We start from the raw sequence: 21,670 nt of genomic DNA on the forward strand, positions 1-21,670 counted from the left end.
CTGCACAGGCGAGCAGTGGAAGATCTGAGCTCACAGGGTGCTTGGGAAAGTCTGGTGCACACCCTGAGTTTTTTGGTCAGTGCAGTGCTCTCTCTGTGCTGTGCTCCCTTCATCCAGGTGSGCACTGAGGACTCAGAGGGTGCTTACAGGTGTTGTGCTTTGTTTAAAACGGTCCAGTATGTAAGGATGAGGAACAGGTTTTTTTTGCATAGATCAGTTGCCAAATATGCTTCATTGATGAGAGTTACAAGAAACTGGAAAGCAGTGAAAGAAGAGGCTGGGACCCAAACCAGGTGTTTGATGTTGATGTTTGRTGTCCAACTCCTGSCCCCCCACAGRAMCATCCCCRAGACTCACATCATGTTACATCTGGTTTCACAAGCAAATTTGCAAGCTTTGCTAGCACTTACTTCAGTTTTCATCTGACAGATCAATGAGACAATCTGTTGCATTTGCACCTTTTAACAAGATGCTAAATGTRGGCCTGTTTTGCTGCTCCAGTTACAACCCTACTGGTTTTATGTCTGTACTGCTGAAGTTCTTATTAATTTGTGTTTTGTGGTTGGGTTTTTGGGGGGCTTTTTGTCTCCAGATTGGCACATAGATTTAAAAATAGGATTGGGCATGATAGATATAACAATTTGAAGTCTTAGTGCAGCAGTCAGCTTTGTATTGCAGTGCTCTCAACTGAGCCCATGGTGCTGGTGAAAATTCTGTGTGTGTAGTGTGCAGTGTGATTTGCAGGATGAGACCTGCTAGTCTAAATTAGCCATCTCTGCATAGATGTAATGCTGTGAAGTACTAATTAAGCTGAAATCCCTTTGACATCAGTGGGATTAAGTGGGCACTTAAGTGTTGCTGTCAGTTCTTTAGCCCCTTGTGAGGGTTGTCATTTTCTTATGGTGTCAGCAGCTAACAGAAGAAAGTGAGTGTAGTTTTTAAGAATAAACACTTCTACAAAAGGTTAAACTAAACCCACTGAAAATATTAATTAGCATATTACTTTGTTCTGCTAATATTCTGAATGTGCATTAGAGCCAGCCCCAATGTGCCCCAAAAGCTGGGACCAACTTGTAGAGGAATCAAAGGTGCTGAAATGGTGATAGCCACCCTTGGATGTGTTTAATGCAGCTCTTGAGGCAGGCAAATCCCTCCCTAGCAGCTGAATAGGCTCTGAAATACTTGGATGGGCCATATCTCTGGGATTTCCATTTGGTACCCAGAGATGGTTTTATTTTTCAGCTGGCAGCCAGCCCAGCATGGAGAGTAGGGAAGAATAGAGCAAAATGATCCTCATTTCTCAGASAGCAGAGTGATCTCTGTGAAGCCAGGGCATGGGAGGGTCCCTCKACAATGGTGGGAGGATGCAGTCTGCCTTTTGAGACAACCTTTTGCCTCTTTGTCTTACTTTTTGTTAGTCAAGACTATAGAGCCAAGGAAGACAGTCTAAAAAAATTAGGGATAGTGAAGTGTTGGGAATTAATGATACAGTGAAAAATTCAGTGGAGTGTTTGGGATGCAGCAGACTACTCAGTGTAATGCATTTCAGACCATGCTCCTTTTCAACACCTCCAGGATGTTTTATCTGTACATTTTCCAGAGGAGTATATTAAAAGGTTTTGCATTCATTTAGCTGTCAAAAACGCACTGGGCAGATATATAGAAATACTTTTTTAATTTCCTGGAAGATCACTAGTGGTTTTTTACTTTYTCGAGATTATGCCACAGACCAGTTGCATAGAGAATATATTCCATATTCAATTTCTAGCACTAAATCAATACCCTATTTTCCTCATAAATACATGCAATTTAAATTCCCATTTCCKTAATGTATTCCAAATTTCACTCAGTGACTTAGCTACCAATCCTGCGTGGATGAGGATCTTCAGTTGGATGCTGTAAACTTTACAACCTGAAGGGTATAATAAATTTTGCATTTCACATGTGTGAGTTTGGGAAAGAAGAATGGGGCCTCACTTCTGTTGTGAAATTGTGAGCAGCCAAAATGTGCACTTAGCATGAAATCGAATACAGAAAGAAGTGATGCTTGTTAAAGGATGGCCTGGAGGTGGTGATGTTTGTTGTTTATTCCTTTTGCCACGATCAGAACCCAGTGACGGGGCTGCTTTCAGCTGGSACAGAGCACAAGGATGCCTGGGTTCGGGACAACATCTACAGCATCCTGGCCGTGTGGGGGCTGGGCATGGCCTATCGCAAAAACGCCGACCGGGACGAGGACAAAGCCAAAGCCTACGAGCTCGAGCAGGTGTGTCAAAGCTCAGCCTAAACCCACTAGACTGTGTTTTCTTACAGTGGTGTTTGTGGAGATGCATTTGCACTGCTGCTGTGTCTGGGACCTGGCAGGGTTTTCCCAGCCTGGAGTGTGTGTCCTGTTCCAAAAACAGCAACATCCCTGCAGTGTGTGCTGCATGGAGGATTTGAACATCTGGATGGCAGAAAAGTTAACATCTGAATTAAACTACAAATAACACAAAAATGTGTCACACTTCCAGCAGTTGGCTGATGGCTGCTGAGGCTCTGGACATTCCAGTCTGTTCTCCACTGTCCACACTGCTGAGGCTCTGTTCCATTCCTCTGTTGAAAATTGGCCTTCTGAGAGATTTTGTGCCCAGATTTCCAAGCCTCTGTSTGATTAAACCTTGAGGACCCTCATGAAGTGTATTATGGAGCAGAAAATCAGCTCTAGGCTGCTTGGAACTTGCAGCAGTTTGTCTTTTAGGCCATTCTTCCCTGCAAAGAAAGGCTTGACATTTAAAATAGCAGTCTTTGGAATGTGCACAGAGGTTGTACATGGTGTGTTTGATCAAAGCAGAGAAGGTAACAGTCTCCAAACTGATAAGATCTGTGCTGCAGAATTAGAAGGGTTGTAATTCACACAGTTAAATACCAAAATCTGCAGCTGGGTAAATGAGTATCAGTAGTGACAGTGTGGACAGAGGTGCTTCAATGGGAAGTGTTGGTGTCCTCCTGTTGTTTTGGAGTCACYGGGTAAATTTTTTGCTGGCATGTCCTGCTCAAACCAGGGAGATCCGTGGTGACAGAGTAACCTTGATCAGTTTGCATGATCATATTTTGAAACTGTATTTTTGGGTAAAAAGATGGGGYTGATTTCTGTATTTAATGCACAATCTTGTGCTCCTCTACATTCACATCCAAGGCCCTTTCTCTACTGGTCTGTTGATTTTTTCTGTGCTGTATAAAGAGTGGAAGAAACTCTACAGGTCGTGCAGTCGGTGTCTTGCAGTCACCTACCAGTATTTCCACTCAAAAAACTATTATTATTATTATTATTATTATTATTATTATTACAAGACATGGCATTCTTCTCACGTTCTTTAGCTGGATAGAAGAACCACAGAGAGCTGTTCCACTGTTTAGTGAGGACCTTTGGGAGAAGATTTCTTCTTCTAGATAGGGATGAAGGAATAAAATCTGATTACTGTTTTTTGAAAGAAAAAGCATGCAAAACATTTTGGGCAAATATGCATTCTTTTTTACCTTTGGCAGGACATTAGTAGATGGTTTTGAACTTTGAATGTTGTCTGTAAGAGCTGATGAGGACAAAAGTGTCACTGTTGTGTTTTGTTCTGCAGAATGTTGTGAAGCTGATGCGGGGACTCTTGCAGTGCATGATGAGACAGGTAATACCATGGTTTGRGTTGAATTAGTGCATGTTGTATTGACAAAGCATTTCACACATTGAATAAGATGTGGCTTTTGTGTCTTCTKCAGGATCACTTATTTTTATTTATGTGCAGATCATGGTGTAGGGAGTCTTCTTAAAACTCTTGAGCAAAACTCTGACCTTGCTTCCACTTCTTGTCCAAGTAACATTTTGAGATTGTGTTTGCAGCAAATCAGAGTTTTGCCTTTGCAAACTGATTTTCCCCAAGATGCATGTTTRGTTTAGATCTGAACTCAACAAGGTAATTTAATCTTATTTTCCTGTAGAGATGTGAATTTTATTTGAGTCTAAAATCAGAGGGGAGTTTAAGCCCTCTGATCAATCAAAACACTCTGAAGTGAGGTGACAGGACTTACGGCCTCAAGTTTTTCTTCACCTAAGAAAAGCTGTTAATTTTGAGATAATGTGGAGAATTTCTTTCAGAATATTTCAGATTTGAAATTCGTGATGTTTTTTTTTTTAGGTAGATAAAGTAGAGAAGTTCAAACGCACTCAGAGTACCAAAGATTGYCTCCATGCCAAGTACAACTCTGCAACTTGTGCCACGGTGGTTGGGGAYGACCAGTGGGGACATCTGCAAGTGGATGCAACTTCCCTTTACCTGCTCTTCTTGGCACAGATGACTGCATCAGGTAAGCAGAAGACATTTTTGCCTTTTTTTTTCAGCCTTTTCTCTTCCAGTTTTAATTTTAAAAGGAAAAAAAAAGTAGTTACTAGCTTCAAAGATCTTTACATAATTATTACTCAGAAGGAAGTAATGTTTCTATGGAGAAGGTATTATTTACTTGGAATTTCATGTTTACAGTAACTGGCAGAGTTTATTCCCTTAATGTTTATTGGCATCAAATAGRTGAGATATTTAGAGTCACATCAGAGAAGTCTCATGTTGAGAGATTTCATAGAGCATCCTCCTGGAAAACCATGTTTCTTCAAGTGCAACATCAAATGAGGTGCCACTTGTGCCATCAGTGCTTCTTCTGTTCCTGGTGCTGTTTTGTCTTGTGTTCTTAACAAAAGCATGGAACTCACTCAAGAGTAACTATTGCAGTTTTGATACCATCTAATTATTCTCTTGATTTCATTTGATCAGGGCTACGTATTATCTTCACCCTCGATGAAGTTACCTTTATTCAGAATCTTGTTTTCTACATAGAAGCTGCCTATAAAGTTGCTGTGAGTAGTGATTTATATGTAAATCATTGAGCACTACYCAACAGTGGGTGGAAAATCACTTAYTGCTGGAGAAGTAAAATAGGGACTTCTTTTTTTCTGTAAGAAGACATCAGAACCTGTCAGTACTTTACTTTTGAACATTGTCTTTGGAGATTTGGGAGGGCTGTGAAGGATTTACTGCTGTGTGGCTGAGGTRTACTTGTTCTATCTTAATAACAGGGGGTTTTATTGATAATTAATATATTTCTTGATGTCTAATAAAAAGTCTTATGGGCCTTTCTAAAAAGGGCAGGTTCTTAGCAAACCAAATTGAAGTGAAATGTGGAGAAACATTCACAGGGGAGGGATAAAGGGCTTTGTGTGTTCTGTGAGGGCAGGGATTTGTGACTACACCTGATCCTGCTGGGGTATATTTTTATGTGCTGCATTTTAAACATGAGAAAAGTCTCCTTGGAGACTTGGAGCACCCCCGCTTTTTTTTTTTTTTAAAGCAAAAATTAACTGATTTTGTGTAGGGGTGTGGATTTGTTGTGGGACAAGGCAGGGGAACACTTTTTTTTGTATATAATGATGCAATTCTTTCTTGCTGGTGTTGTTGCAGGATTATGGAATTTGGGAACGTGGTGATAAAACCAACCAAGGAATTCCTGAGCTGAAYGCGAGCTCCGTGGGGATGGCCAAAGTGAGAATGTTCCCCTGGCACCTCCTTCATGGCTGCTGTGTTGTGCTTAAGAGCTCTCAAAAACCTGGTGGCTTCCCTTATATATCAACTTCTTGGCCCCTGCCATAGTTAGCTGATTGTATCAGAATTTTTGTTTAGGTGTGAGTATTTTTCAGTGTAAAATCTGTTTGATAATKGCTCTCATCGAAGGAGCTCAGCACAGTTATTCCAGGGATTGCAAGAAGGGTACCAGAATAATTGAATCATGAATCTGACATTTCAGTAAGATGTGGTCTCATAAAGTGGCCTCTGGTTTTGTTTCCCTCTTTCTTAATTCTCCAGCCTCACTATCATATGTGATGTTGTCATTGTAAGATTAAGTCAGATATAAATTCTAAAAAACAACAGCATATATCAGTTTAAGAAAGTTTCTGCAGGTAGTTTAGAGAGAAAAATAAATGAAGGTACACTCAAAGTGGATATTTCTGGTTCACTCATAGTACAAGGTCACAGAGATTCTAAATGAAGCTCTGAAGGCCATAAATGTTGAATTGGCAACTACCTCATTACAGGATGTCTGAGGCACAGACAGAAGACAAATATCATTAAGGGTCAAAGGTGTATTTGCCTTTCAGCAGGATTTGTTAGATCTTGTGTGCACTGCAAGAGGGAGAAATTGCTGGTCTTGGCCTCACACTGATAAAAGAGGCTATTTTGGAATATGGGACAGGAGAAGCATTTTTTACTAAGTACTTCACTATTTAGATGATGTCTCAGTGGAAACCCAGGTCCTGATTTTTTTGCATTGCCTTTAAATTGTTGGAAGGATTAACAGCACATCAATCCTGTATCTTACTAGTTGAAAACAGAAATAGGTTTTCTAAAATGTTCACAAACTTCCCTTTAAAGATGAAAAAAATGTGAAGGAAATGTAATTTCCTTAAGAGGTTAAGCACAGGTGCTAGGATGTATACTTGGCTTAAAAGGTGTTAAATGATTTTGGGTTGTGGTTTGGTTTTCTTTGAAGGCTGCTTTGGAAGCAATTGATGAACTTGATCTTTTTGGAGCTCATGGAGGACACAAATCAGTGATTCACGTTCTTCCTGATGAAGTAGAGCACTGTCAGGTAAAAATAATTCTGCTCTTTCCTTTACAAGGGGAAAACCTACCACCCTCTCCCTTTTGTTTTTAAATAAATGTTGGTTAACTGAGCCAAGAACGCAGTGTAATGAGGATGTCTTCAGGCTACATGTGCACTCTGTTTCTGGATTATTGTGGTGTGGAGCATTCTCATTCTAGCTCAGTTAAAAGTAACTGTGCAGAGAGTTCTCTGTCAGTTTGCAAATAGTGTAGTCTTATTTGCATTTGACATTGCTTTTTGAAGAAGCAAATTGTTTTACATCCCTCTGTTGTGTTCTTGTTTTGCTCAGTCTATTCTGTACTCCATGTTGCCAAGGGCATCCACGTCAAAGGAGATAGATGCTGGCCTTCTCTCTATTATTTCTTACCCAGCTTTTGCAGTGGAGGATCTAAACCTTGTTAATGTGACCAAGAGTGAAATCATATCCAAATTGCAGGTAAGGATTTTATTTTTTTATTTTATTTTTCCAAAGAGAGAAGCAAAACCTCTTTCTAAACCGAAAATCCTAATTAAACAAGGATTGCCAGACTTGGTTCATCTGTTCATGGAAGAGAGGGAGGAAAATCCCTAAAAACTCAGCACATTTATGTTGATGTTATTTGTGAGGTGTGAATTTCCTCCAATGKTGTCTGTTTTTACAGGGTCGCTACGGCTGCTGTCGCTTCCTCCGAGATGGTTACAAGACACCCAGAGAGGTAATTCTGATGGATGTTTTCAGTAGAAACATAAGAAGAACTTAATCTCTTCTTTATAGAGATATTTTTGTTTTATTTATATGAAGGGATGAATTTCTCCATCACTGCTAATACAGTGGATTTGGAGGTAATCCAGATATCCACCCTGCAAAGGACACCTATTTGAGGGAGGCTCAGGGTTTGAAAACCAGCCATTAAGGACAGAACTTGAATAATAATTCTGTAAGAAATTAACCCTTAGATATGCCTGTGGTATCTGAGATGAAATGGTGTCTCTGAAACATCCTGAAATATCTTTGAACYGAGTCAGAGCCAAGATCCTTTGGGTGATGCTTAAATTCTGGGACTAGGAAGGATCAATTGGTCTGGAGAACCATTAAATGAGTTCATGAGTGAATATGAAAAATCAAGAGACTGCATGGAAACTATTTTGGGTGGGTTTACAGATTTCTAAGTTTTAATTTGTATAAAATAGTTTGCCATTATGATTGGAATATAAGTGACTAAATGAGTTGGTTGAATTTTTTAGGATCCAAGCAGGCTGCACTATGATCCTGCTGAGCTCAAGCTCTTTGAGAATATTGAATGTGAATGGCCTGTATTCTGGACATACTTCTTAATTGATGGAATATTTAATGAGGACAAAATCCAGGTGAGGAAAGAAGAAACTGCTTCCAAATTGCAAACTCTTTAGCCACAGTATTTTGTGACTTTGTTCCATGTTTTGGGTGTCATTTGGATACCCCATGAGCAGAGTGGRATAGTGTTCAGCCACTAAAACTGGGCTGAACAGAGTTTATTTGCCTGGTTTTGTCTTATCACCAGCCTGGATGCTGCTTTCACAATTACTTCAGGATGAGAGGAGTTTCTTTTTCCCCAACCTCTCTGGCTTGGCTGCTGAGAACAAGATTTGTAGTAATTTCAGTCTTTTTGTAGATTCAGCAAGAATTTGGGTTGGCTTATGTGGAGCAATTTCATTTTCWCTAATTCCCTTAGTCAGTTCATGCCATTACTGTGCCAGACATCCAGCAGTCATTGGAATAAATTGATTGTAGCCTTACAAAGATATGGTGGAACCTTGGTGAATTAAAGAGCAGCAGGTAGCCAGGACTAAATCTATTCATACCAGAACTTCTGCAGATTGGTAGCTTGAAAGAAATAAAAAATATATCTGATTTAAAATTGCCTGGTATGCAGAGAGATGACTGAACTACTTAAATTGAAACATCACATCAGAAACAATGCAGAGAATTTCAGACCAAAAAKCCCCCTTTTTGTATCAGTTGTAAATCAAGTGAATTTCTTACTGACACCATACATAGAAAATGTTTTCCTGAACACAGTAAAATAATCTGTGAAGAGAGAACAGGGCATTATGTCGTGAGGGTGACAAGAAGAAAGTTTGCTGAAACTTCAGTCCTGCCAATGAAATAAATTCCACATAGGATTTCAAAGGCAGGTGCTGGTAATGTTTGAAAAGTTTCCCTCTAAATGAAAACTTGGAATGGATAGTTAATAAATGGAACAAAGTAAGGAATGTTGTAAAAAGAAAATGTACTACATGTTCTTATCAGTGTGCTATTCCTGTTCATAATTTGTTGTCTAACAATTAATGAGAAAATAGAATTTGCTGTTTAGTGAACTTAGATACTTTTAACAGTTTAAATCTATTTTAAGCTTTCTTTGTGACAAATTTTTATTTGCATCAGTGAAGAGAATCTGATTTCCCAGTCCTTCAAAGCAGAGTTTGGTAAATCACAGACAAGTATGCATGACAAACACTAGGAATTCACGCATTTTTTTGAATATATGAATTTTCAGCAAAAAAGTATTGTCTGAAAGTATTTTAACTTTACTGTTTTAGTTTTGCTGAGTGTAATTTGAATTCTCAGTCTCTTTTWAAAACATTTCCAGGTACAAGAGTACAGAGAGGCTCTGGAAGGAATACTTATWAGAGAGAAGAATGGATTAGTGTTAATGCCTGAGCTGTATGCAGTCCCTCCAGAAAAGGTATTGTGAAAATGCAGCATCCACTGTGGTATAGCACATAAAAACAGCAAGAGGAATGTCACTTTTACAGTTCTTCTGGATCTGATAAATCTAAACCAACAATAAAAAAAGACTAYTGCACATTATTTTAAAAAGTAAGAGACCTCTCACAGCTCCTGCTGAGAATCGGTAAACTTCAGGCTTCCAAATGGTCACATTTTCTTGTAAATATAAAATTCTGTGGAAATATTACAGCAGGTCTAAAATTTTGCATCCTTTAGAGCAAGACTTACATTTGAGTGTTGGTACTGATTTAGGCACTGGAGCTCAACGAAGAAATAAAGCCTGGACTGTCCTGCCTGTCTGGTCCATTGATTGTTTGTGCTGCCCTTTTCCAAAGCATGAATTGGGGGACAGGATTCAGTGGGATTAGGGTTTGGGCTGGGATGTTTTCTTGCTTTGTTGGGTATTTTCTTTTCCCCCATCTTTGCTGCTGCTGTTTCTCTCATTCTCCCATTCCATTCAGATGAGTTTTTGTGCTCTTCCATGCTATTTGCCTTTGTGTCCCTCCCTGGCAACTTCTTCTGCCACTCCAGACCTGTCAGCCCTCACTCAGGGAGGCTGTGGAGCCTCCTGGCTTGGGCTGAGTTGCTCAGCCCAAAGCTGAATCTTGCTCTGTCTGCACATCTGAGGTGGAACTGAATTGCCTTCCTAGTGGGAACGAGCGTGTAAGAGTCCAGAGCCTTCTTGTGAATTTGGATATGATGATAATGAGCTGACAGAAACAGGGTAGATTTTGTCTGTCTATTAAAAAGTACGAGATGGCTGCCTGAAAACCCTGGGAGGGTTTTTGCCCTGCCCTCATTTTGCTGTATACAGCAAAACTAAGGCAGTTTTTCTAAATTAGCAAGTCTGCTTTTAATTTTTCCATTTACCAATCTTGCTAACACAGGAAAGATGGAATAGCCTTAATACTGGAGAGCACCTTTGCTTCATAAAGCTGGGTAGACATTAGAGGAGTTGTTAAAAATGTCATTTTGGAAAGCAGACACTCATTGACCTGTGAGCAGCCCAGAGGGAAGGCAGCAAAAGCATGGTGAGAAAAGTGGAAGAGCAATAGCAAAGCTATAATTGATGTAGAGTCCCCACTCCAGCTTTGAAGGGTGGGAAGAGCTGCAAAAAAAAATTATAATTCTTGTCCTTGAAAATGTGTAGCCTTGAAAGTGAAACCAAGACATCTCCATTTCAGTAATAAAGGCAGGCCGGAAAGGGTTAATGTTAGACTGTATGTCTGCAAATGCTTATGTGTTACTGATTGTTCTTCATAACTTCAGGGTCATTTTCTTGCTTGTGTATTTGTTTGCAGGTGGAGGAGGAGTATGAAAATCCTCACTCAGTAGATCGAGTCCCAGTGGGGAAATTGCCACATCTTTGGGGCCAATCATTGTATGTCCTGAGCTGCCTCTTAGCAGAGGTAATATTAATTAATTGTTTCTTGCATAGATCAACTTGTATTTCATTTGCTTTGAGATGGCTTGTGCTTTAAGTACAGTTTGGTTGACAGGTAGAAAACAATGTATTTTTCAGTAAAAACATAAACCATGAAAGGCTGACTCTGAACTTTCAGGAGCTTGCTTGCTTTTTCTTTTTTTTTGTTTTTTTTTGTTTGTTTTTTTGTTTTTTTTTGTTGGGGGTTTGGTTTGATTTGGTTTTTGTTTTGTTGTACTACTTAGTGGACAGTGTAGACAAACCAGGCTTTAAGTCTTGCTGTCATGAAAAAAATATGAAAGGCTGTTAGGATTTATTCTATATGGCAGGAGCCTTTTGCTTAAATTCAGTTTGTTTCCTGACTTTTCTCTTTCTTTTGCATTTATTCCAGGGATTTCTTGCTGCAGGTGAAATTGATCCCTTGAACAGGAGATTTTCCACTGGATTTAAACCTGATGTTGTGGTACAAGGTGGGGGAGTTTTGTGAACATTCTGTGCAAATTGAATCGAGTGGTGACAAAGTCCTTGAGTACAGGAGAGATGAAAGATGTGTTTTAAAGTTGTGGAATTTTTTTTTGCTTTGATGACACTGTGAAGAGGAGAAAGGGATTATTTGCATAGCTGCCTTTTTCCAGGTGGGAAGATCAGGTTTAACATACTTTGAAAAAAAAAAAAAGTTAAAATTTTAAGATATGTCAGGAATTGGTGAGTGGCAAACTTAATCTTGTAGTGAAAAGGAAAATATAGTCAGCTCTTAGAAAGAAGAAGCAGAATTTGCAGGAGATGGATCAGGTTAWTTAGGAGGAGGATCCCTGCACACARAGGTGAAGCAGCCAGACTTTAACAGCTTTTGGCTGCTGCAGGGAGGGGCCTCTTTGGTTTGTGCAACAACAGCCAGAACCAGAAAATGAAGTAGAGAGCAAACACCAGCACATCAGGTCTAGAGACTTCTCCAGGCCTGGTTTATTTATCAGGCTCATTCATCAGGAGCTTTGTCCATGATCCTGTGACCTGGGCTGGTGCTGGCTCACCCCTGGCTGGTGTCTAAGGGATAGAATTTCATTCCATTGTGAAATGCTCCATTTCCAATAGTAATAGAAAAGCTGGTTTGTTTTTAGCATTCTTTGACAAGTACCCMMAWTACAAARMAGAATTCTGCATTGTTAGTCCCAARCCAATAAWACACTTACTATGGGYAAAASCTCAGGTGGGMTAAGAGMTGASTTGTGGGACTGGATTGTAAATCACTSTGATTTGGGATTTTTTTTTCCCTACCTCTGCCATTTTATGGCCTCTGAAACATTTATTGCTGTACAAGTGACAGCTCCTGTTCCTCAGTGACTTGGCTGCATTGCTCTGGTGTTCTGTGTTAAAATAACAAAGATTTGCAAGTCCTGTTCCCCCTTCTTCTGTGGGGGATAAGCCCTGTGTTCTAAAAGAGTCTGTGATCCTGGTGCCTCACTGGGGGTACTGAAAGAATTGGGAAAAGCTGATAAAACCCCCAAGCACGAGTTTAACCTCAGCAGGTCTGACCCTGCTTTGAGCAGGAGATCTGAGACCTCAGAGGACCCTTCTGACCTGAATGACCCTGTGGYCCAAAGTGGACAGGAATGACAAGAAATACTGAGAAACAGAGAATCAGAACCTGCCAGATGCCCTCTTACAATCCCTTTTGATTTCACAAATCCACAAATCAAGAAAAAATTGAGGCCTTTGTGCCTTTTAAGTTAACTAAATGTTGAGAGGTGACAGTTGAGACAGTCATTTAAAGAGTAAAATGTTGGTTTTTACATGTGTTTTTGTTTTTTGTTATGCAGTAACTGTTCTGGCAGAATCCAATCAAATTAAGAATCTCCTGCAAGAGCGTGGAATCAATGTTGAGAGCATTGCTGATATCCATCCCCTCAGAGTGCAGCCAGCTCGCATCCTCAGCAACCTCTACACCATGCTGGGTGAGTATTTCACATGGAATTCTCTCCACTGCCAGGCAGGGTTTGTTTTTAAGAAACTTAACCAACTCAGAATTTCTGTTTTAATAAGGAACTTGAACACGGGAAAAAAAAAAATTGCCTCATTAGAAATGGTGGTGAAAATTCCCTGTGCCCTTGRAGGCAGAAAAAACTGACTCCTTTTGTCCTCCAGAAACTACTTCCACAGAGAAACCTGTTTTAGAAAAAATGTCTGGAAAAACACAGAAGAAAAAATGTATTTTTCCTTTGAGAAGTAAGAGTATTTCTCTTCTAAGCCTGGAAACTGGGCAGTGTGGTTTTTATTCTTCCCAGCAGGCAGTCTGGGAGATTTTCTGCTCCAAATCAAGGAAGTTCTGCTGCTATCAGAGCACCTTTGGGCTGTCAGGTTTTTGCTAAAGTTCCTTCCARTCCTGAGCTGAGCTGCTGAAGCTCTGTGTGTGTTGCAAACCCAGAGACCTTTAGGGATTTTTGAAACTTAGGATTTTAAGTACATCCCACTTCCTTAGCAGTGGTGCTCAAGCCCTGTTTTCCTCAGAGCCTGAATTGTTTAAATAAATGCCCAAAAACTCTGACTGGTTCTAGTTGTGAAGTCTTTTTATAACTGGCTCTTGACAATCCTTGCTGCAATTATTTGGGTCTTGGTGGAGAGTTTTTTATATGTATTCCCAGTTAAACTTAGTTTTACTTCTTCAAGCATGCCAGCAGCTCATGACTCAAAATTGTGGGTAGTGCTGTAAAATCAAATTGAGATGGGGTGACTCAGCACTGGTGGATTCCTTTACTGTGAGGACAAGGGGAGCTGTGTCCTGCTTCTCTGTTCCCACAGCAGTTTGGTTATAGATAATGCTGAGGCTGCTTATGGGGTGAATTTTTTTTTGTTGTTGTTGTTGTTGTGGTGTTTTTTTGTTCGTAGGGTTTTTTCTGTTTTAACAAAACAAAAAAAAAAGAGTTGGTTTTTTTTTTTTTGAAGTATCCAAAGTAATGGGGCCTCCAAAGAAGTTCTGCCCTTYACACAGAGAAAGGAAATTGTAGATGTTGTTTTTGGGAAAGAACCCAGCTCTTCATCTCAAAGTTCTTTAAAACAGAATGAAACATTTGGARGGCTTTGCTGAAGCTTACATTGATTTTATTATAATTCATAATAGCTTTCTTTCACTAGTAGGGGTGAGTTAATAGGATTATTTGACACATTGTTTTTGACAGTGACTCTTTGGGATTGTTCACAGTAGTGTTTTTTCAGGCCCATGGTTTGTTCTTATTCCTTGTCAGAAAGATTCAATCAGCTCCTGGTGCTGCTGTGAAGGTTGTAGTGTGGATCATTTGCTAATAAGCTCTGCTGAGAAAAGTGCAGCTTATTAAAGCTKAACAAAAATCTGTTGTTGTGTTTGGATGTACTTTGTGTGTTGATTTAGCCTGCAGTCATAATGTAATGTCCTACATTGAAGAATTGCCATTTCGGTGTGATGTTGATGTTTTTGTAGTGTCACATCTGTTCCTTGGTGGGGAAGCTTTGGGTGCTGTGCAATCACAATAATTATAAGACCAAATCCATGGTCAGTGAAGCCAAAATTTTAGTTTTTAATTAGGTCTTTGATGGACTCTGGCTATTGCATTGGCTTGCTGCAAAACCAACCAGTCTGCAGCTTCACACTCTTGTTACTTGTTTTCTGCCTCGCTGGTGTTAATGAACTAGATTCTCCTGTCTCAAATGGTTATTTTGAAATAAATAAACACAGAAAATGTTAGCTGAGATTCTTTCCTTTCTCTTTTCTTTTAGGCCGGAACAAGAACATGAAGTTAAGTGGGCGACCACACCGCCACATTGGAGTGCTGGGCACCTCCAAGCTCTATGTGATCAGAAATCAAATATTTGCTTTTACCCCTCAGGTAAGCCTGTAAAGCTGCCAGGAAATCACTCCTTTCTTCATGGTGAATCATTAGTGAAGCACTTGGCTTTTCCCTGCTGTCACTGTATTTAGGTGGAACAGGGCTGACAGGGGAGCTGTGCTTTATTTGTAGGGTTTTTAAGAGCATGGGATGACCAGCACAGTGGAACTGCTGATAAATCTTTTCTGTCATCCATACAGTCTGATTTCTTTGACTTCTGACTGAGGAGAACACAGCCAGTCAATAGTACAAAGCTGTTCCTGACCTCTGCCCACATTCTGGTTAATGACAGTTGCTGCAGAAAGAGATCACTTAATAAATCTTTCTGGTGATTGCTTGGATGAAAAATTCAGTATCACATAAGTGTGCCAAATACTGTAACTGTTAGGAGGTGAGGATATAATCTGTTCACTACATTTTTGAAAGGGCCAATAGTGCAGAGAATTGAATGCTCTGTCTTTGTTTCCTCTTTAGTGTGTTTTCTCAGTGTTGCTGGAAGTTTGGATGCTCACAGAGTTAAATTATATATAATAATATATAATAAATATATTATATTTATTTATATATATTTATATATATATATAAATTATATATTTATTTATATATAAATATTATATTTATATATTTATTTATATATTTATTTATATATTTAAAGAATTACAATACACTTATTCCAATAGAATTATTCTGCAGTTGGTTCTAGATGGCCAGGGAATCACCTGCTCCAAGCAAGAACCACTGATGCAGAATAAAGAATGCATCCACCCTTCTGAATAGATGTTTGACTAATAAAGTTTTTAATCTCCCAACTGATGACATTCAGTGGACTCTGTAGAAGGCTTCTGTACTGCTTCATAATGCCCAAACAAATCAGATTTGTTGCAAAAAATGTAGATCCCTTTTCATTCTTYCCCATGTCAGTTGATCACAAGGAGCTTTATAATGGTATTTGTTGTGATACTTTCCTGTACTAATTTTCACTTTTGTAAATAAGGGAGAATTTCCTTAGAGATGTGGTATTTTTTCAAAAACCCAGTATTCCAGCTAAAATCTTGTGATGTATCAAATAAAGACATACTTATTAGTAGATTCCAAAATGGCATTCATCTTTACATTAGCAACACAATGACAGTTCCTGCTTATTCCATGTTTCACTAAAACCTCCAGAACATTTTCCATTGTACTTTATTATAGCCAGACTCTTCCCTTGACTTTTTTTTTTTTTTTTTTTTTTTGGGGTGGACAGAGTTAATGTTTAATGTCACCTTTCTAAGGTTAGCATTTAAGTCATCTTGTTGATCTTGACTTGTGTCCACAGATTTTGTGGGTTTGTCATTTGTATTTCATTCTCTTTTCTGGTGAAAACATTGATTAGGTATGGGGCAAAGGGTGGCTTCATTCAAATACAGTCCTTCTGAAAAGAATGGTTAATAACTACCTTTTGAGAACAATTTTAAAAGTATTTGTGCCTCCTCAGATATTTTTGTTCAGCTCACAAATGTGAAAATTTGCAGAAGTTGACAGGTGTCAGCCATTTTTTTAGACTTACATCTGATTRCTCCAAAGAACAAAGCTGGACTGATGTGCTAAGATGGTTTTTTGACCATCTTACTTTATCATTTTGTAATTATCTTGGCTGTGTCAAATTTGCTTTGTTTTCCTTTGCTTTCAGGCACTGAATTGGCCTGACTTTTTAAATGGCTCTTCCTTTGTAAAGATAGGCAGTGTTTCCTTCTCCCTRGATTTCTGGGAAATGTTTTTCCTGAATTACCAAAGATAATTGCAAGTGGCTCAGGGATGGTTTTGGCTAATTCCTGATTCCTTCTGTGAAGAAATTCCCTGGACTTTGCCAGCTCAAGCTTACACATTCTTTATGCCTCCCCAAGGCTCGTGGGCTTCTTCACTTGTGTTGTGACTGCTTTGATGTGYTTTCCATTATTTGTGCAGAATCTTTGCTTCCAGCTCCTGAAGTGGCTGTGATAGTCTCTTACTGTGGATTTTGGCTTTCTGCTGTAGTGGGAGCAGCATATTTTGCCACTGTGCATTTCATGTACCTTTTTTCCTCAGTAATTGCAGCTTTTCTGTGTTCTGCTTGACTTTGGGATGGTTCCCAAGACCATACAGTAGCTGGCTCCCAGTCCCCAGTGTGCACTTGACCCTGTTTAGTGGGTTTGGTGCTATTGTGAACCTTTTTTTTTTCACATTTGGAGTACTTCCATCTTCCAGATCATAGTTTAGTGTAACTGCTCTTTGGGAAGATGCTGCTTCATGGATGTGATTGCTTCAGTTTTGTTTGTATGTCTTACTGTGATGGTCAGTCTGCAGGTTTAAGAAAATGGACTTTACACAAGAGTCCATGCACAAATAGACTCTTGCACAAGCCTGGATTTCTTTTTCCACAGTCTCAGGCCTTGTTAGGCTAATTCTGGTGGTTTGTGTTGTGGTCAGTAGTAGCTCATAGGGCTTTTGTGAGTGATTTAAGGGAAGAAATAGAAAAAAAAAAAAAGAAAGCACTGACAAGTACCCCAATGTTGTATTTTTCTCTTCTCTAGTTTACTGACCAACATCACTTCTATCTGGCTCTAGACAATCAGATGATTGTGGAGATGCTCAAGACAGAGCTGGCTTACCTCACTTCTTGTTGGAGGATGACAGGGAGACCAACCTTGACATTTCCCATCACCCACACAATGCTTGGTATTCTTCATTTTCTCTGTTTCAAGCACAGCAGATTGCTGCAGGGGTGTAGGATGGATGTTGGTTTGAGAGGAGACAGCAGGACTTCCAACATCAGAAGTACAGTTTCATTTTCTCATGTGTATGCTGAATTTGGGTGACATGGTGATATTTAATTTTGGTTTTACTCCCCTTTTATATCCTTCCATCACTCCATCATCTCCATGCTATTTCTGTCTAAAGAAATTTCATWGAAATCCCTTTGGAACTTGTCTTGAATGAGTTGTTTTTTGTCTTTAGAACTTGTCTAGGTGTTTTTGTTTGCTTGTTTGTTTGGGATGTTTTAATAAGCCAGTATTGATAGGAGTTGTGTTCTAAATTTGTCTGATTTACGTTGTAGACAGTACCCAGTAATTCACTGTATTTGGATATGGTAATTTGAGAATATTGGTGATGTTGGTAATCTTCAACTCTTCCATTATTCTTTTTCAGTTGATGATGGTACTGACATTCATCCAGCAGTTCTTGCCACAATAAGAAAATTAGAGGATGGTTATTTTGGAGGTGCAAGGTAATGTCAGAATCACCRAATTATTATCTCCACGATTTTGTAAATTAAATCTTACAAAAGTCTCAGTTTTGATCTTGTGCTAGAATGCTGCAGGGAAGGAAGTTTCAGCTTTAATTTTTATGTGGCAGTCAAATGGTAGCTGAACCTCAGGTGCAGTGGAAAAGATCTGTCTCCCAAAAAGTGTCCCATCTCTGATTGCCATTAATGGATAAAAAAAAAAGAATGTCAGATCTTTGGAAATAGGAAATCTTGACTCTGGCTGGRCTTCTGTTATTAAAAAGTACAGTACTTTCACAGTTTTTGGACATGATTTAAACATTAATTACACATAGATGAATTGTAAAATATGATGCCATAGTAGCACCCTATTCTCTTTTTATTTGCCCTCTCAATCAGTACCTTTTTTTGACAATCACATCCTGTCATGGTTTAACTCCAGTCACCAGATCAGCCCCACGTGGCCTCTTACCCACCCTCCTTGGTGGGATCAGGGAGAGAATTGGAAAAACACAAATTAAAACACTGGAGATAAAGTGAATTGAGATGAAGAGAGTTTAGTGATTAAAGCAGAAACCACACATGCTGTGTAAGCTCTGCTCAGCACTAACTGATACATCCCTGTGGTGTGTTATCACCCTCTTTCCAGCACAAATCCAAAGCAGAGCTCCACATGGCTTGACTGGAGAAAATTCATTCTATCCCAGCCAAAAGCAGCCCAGATGTGCTCTGGTTTTTGGCAGCTTCCAGTTCTGTGAAAAGATGCTGCCATTCATGGGGCTTTCTCATGAATTATCCTTGGAGCTCAGGTCTTTGTTCAGGATCTCTGTCCAGATGAACATCCAGCACTCTGCAGAATTAGACTTTGAGTTTGGTCTGGAGGTGTTACCAAAACCTGGTTAAATCATGGTTAGTGCAGTGAGYACCCAGCTGGATCTGCAGCTTTTGTTTTCCTTTTTGAATTTTCAGTGTCAGTTTTTGTGGCTTTATAGTTAACCAGAGATGGATTGAACAGCAGATTTCACAAATTGTGGAGCTGTTGGAAGCTCAGTGAGCATTAATCAGTGTCAGAATGGTGGATGGTAATGCTCTTTGCCATGTGTCCCCTTCTGCAGGGTGAAGATAGGAAAGCTCTCAGAATTCCTCACCACCTCTTTCCATACAAATCTGAGCTTCCTCGATCCAGACTGTGACCTCAAACTGTTTGATGACAGAAATGAAGACTGTAACAGTCCTGACAGTGAATATGGAGACTACCCAGCAGATTTCTGTGAAAAAGGTACTGGTGTTTTTCCATTTGCTGTTTTTAATTTGTCAGGTTCTGTCAGCAGTTCCTGGGTTTGCCCACAGTGCAGAGTCTGTTCTGTCACATCTGAGGGTCATTTGGGTTTCTCACACATCCCCTTGAGGACAGGACTGTATGGCTCAATCTGGAGAAGGAATTCAAGTGTGTTCTGCTGCATTTGGAGTGTGGCATTGACTGTAAGTGCTGCAGTAAAGCTGAGTCTGGAGAGTCAGCAGATGGGGAGCTGTGCAAGAGCTTAGAGGGAGGAAGAGAAATCATAGACAAGAGTTTGTGTGGAAGAGGTGATAGAATCTCAGAATCAGGCTGGAAGAGATCAAGTCCAACTGTGTTCTGCAATCTACCAGCAAGATAAAACCCCCTTTTGATTCCTTTCAAACAGAAAGCTAGTAAATGTAACTGTTTCCAGTGTTAAATTTTTTTTTTATTTTCTTTCCAACTTGTTTGGCTTAAAAATATCTTCTTTATGGTATTCTTGCATTTTTGAGTGCCCTTCTATATAAGCATATATAATATGCTATTCTATATAATACACTATTCTATATAATAGAGTGGTGTGTTTGAATAAGAAAGTGGTGGTAAATAGTGATTTTTACCTTTAAGAAACCTTTTTTTTCTGCATGCTGCATTAGATAGCCAGGATGAGCTGGATCAGTATATAAATGATGTCCTGCAAAGCACTGCACTGAAGTCATATCTGCCTCCAACTTCAAAGACAGCAAATCAACCTCCTGTGTTCAGTGCAAACCATTCCACWGAAGAGATCCTGTCCATGATGGCCAAGACAAAGGGCTTGGAAGTCCCAGGTATTTCTTCCTATTATTTATTTTGTGATAATAAAAGCAAAACTGGTTTGGATGCTACAAGGGGTAAGTTCAAGTATTTAAAACTATGTCTTTTGACATACTTGTGCCATTAGTTCTTTCTTCATAGAGAAGAAATAAGAAGTTATTTAAGAAGTAAGAATGACTCTGGTGCTGTCATGTTCCCACATGTCATGGTATATACATAGAAAATCTCCAATGAAATGTAACATTTAATCAAAATTAATGTTATGGAAGCTGCTACAGCTTCTTAGTTGACTGGAATTTTAGCACCTAAATCACTAAATTGTTTTTTCTTTTATAAAGGCAGACAAAATGTACTTTTTAATTTTAATAATGTTTCATAAAGTTTAACTTTAGTGTAAATTAATAACTTCCAAGATTTTCTGTTAGTCTTTTCTGCAGTCTTTCATGTGCTGCATCATCTGATCCTCCATTGAATTCAGTGTATGACATTAACAGAACACTAACCTGAATTTAGCTTTATCATTTTAATTTGTCCCAGAGTTCCACACACATCTCAGAGGCACTGCCTCTGGATTTTGGCTCTTGGAGGAATTTCTAGTAGCCAAACTGCTTTCTGTAGGTGTTTTTGATTTTCATGTTACTGAAACAGCCTTTTTCCYTTCCATTCTGGTGACTTTGCTCCCCAGCCATGTCTGTGTCTCTTCCCACCAAAGTTCTGAACACACACCGAAAGTCTCTGAATCTTGTTGATAATCCTCATTTCTTTGAGACAAAGGTAAGCTGTGGGAATTTTTATCATGTTTGTTGTTTTAGGGTGCACTGCTGTAGCCTTTCCTTATGTTTTCTTTCCCAGCCTTAAGCCAGATCTCATTTTCCTTCACAGACAAGCCATTCTGTTCAAGGCACTCCCTTATTTTGGAAATTAATTTTTTGGCTGGATGAAGGTTTTTTTAGTCAAATAGCCACTATCAAGTGGAACRTTTTTAATTGCATGTGCAAAACAGAAAATAACATATTGGTTGGTTATTTTTGAAAGCCAAAAGTGAAGTCATCATCTTTAGTTGTAGCTGAACAACCAGAGGACGGGATGTTCACAGCTTTAGAGATGTTTTCCAAGAAATGCCACTTATATGAAAATCTGGGCAAGAGGGAATTTGTGCATGTCCTTAAGGCACCAGCCAAATCTCAAATCCCACCTCAAGGAATGATGATGGGTTTATGTTGGACACTTGTTTTTTTTTTGGTATATGTGACCCTCTGCTGAGAATGGCTGTGTCCATCCTCCTGAAGGATTCTGCTCTGTTTATGGAAATTGTATTTTTAGGATTGTATAAATTGCTGAGCAGCTTGTTAAACAAAACTTCTTTTCATCCAAGAATTCACCACAGGATTGCATCATCTGATTAGTTAACATTTTATTTTCATAAGCTTGGAAACTTTATAAGGGCAATATTTACCTTCATAAAGCACCACTTCCATACAGATTCGAAATAGAACTCAAAAAGCACTGAATTATTTCAGCTAAAAAATAGGATAGTATCTCTTTGCTTTTCTCTTTACAGGTAACATAAGATGACATGAAAACCATGCAGATAATCAATTTTCTTTGTGTGATTTTTTTT

General features: G+C 39.1%; 1 protein-coding gene across 1 annotated transcript in view; it reads left to right on the top strand.

Annotated features, from left to right (window-relative positions):
* Positions 1-68: 68 nt before the first annotated feature.
* The window catches only part of PHKA2 (phosphorylase kinase regulatory subunit alpha 2), a 41,636-nt gene continuing 20,034 nt past the window's right edge, over positions 69-21,670 (top strand). Inside the window, exons 1-20 of the mRNA XM_057386796.1 lie at positions 69-117; positions 2,108-2,266; positions 3,615-3,662; positions 4,170-4,338; positions 4,797-4,879; positions 5,481-5,561; positions 6,568-6,666; positions 6,971-7,117; positions 7,323-7,376; positions 7,906-8,028; positions 9,291-9,386; positions 10,732-10,839; positions 11,245-11,323; positions 12,671-12,805; positions 14,601-14,710; positions 17,263-17,407; positions 17,879-17,957; positions 19,070-19,233; positions 19,890-20,063; positions 20,735-20,823. Of these exons, the coding sequence (XP_057242779.1) occupies positions 2,204-2,266; positions 3,615-3,662; positions 4,170-4,338; positions 4,797-4,879; positions 5,481-5,561; positions 6,568-6,666; positions 6,971-7,117; positions 7,323-7,376; positions 7,906-8,028; positions 9,291-9,386; positions 10,732-10,839; positions 11,245-11,323; positions 12,671-12,805; positions 14,601-14,710; positions 17,263-17,407; positions 17,879-17,957; positions 19,070-19,233; positions 19,890-20,063; positions 20,735-20,823 (2,046 nt within the window). The 5' untranslated portion in view covers positions 69-117; positions 2,108-2,203. The remainder of the gene's footprint in view (positions 118-2,107; positions 2,267-3,614; positions 3,663-4,169; positions 4,339-4,796; positions 4,880-5,480; positions 5,562-6,567; positions 6,667-6,970; positions 7,118-7,322; positions 7,377-7,905; positions 8,029-9,290; positions 9,387-10,731; positions 10,840-11,244; positions 11,324-12,670; positions 12,806-14,600; positions 14,711-17,262; positions 17,408-17,878; positions 17,958-19,069; positions 19,234-19,889; positions 20,064-20,734; positions 20,824-21,670) is intronic.

Source organism: Malurus melanocephalus, unplaced genomic scaffold (genome assembly GCF_030028575.1).
Source record: "Malurus melanocephalus ecotype Western Australia unplaced genomic scaffold, MMel_1.1 scaffold_1060, whole genome shotgun sequence".
NCBI lineage: Eukaryota > Metazoa > Chordata > Aves > Passeriformes > Maluridae > Malurus > Malurus melanocephalus.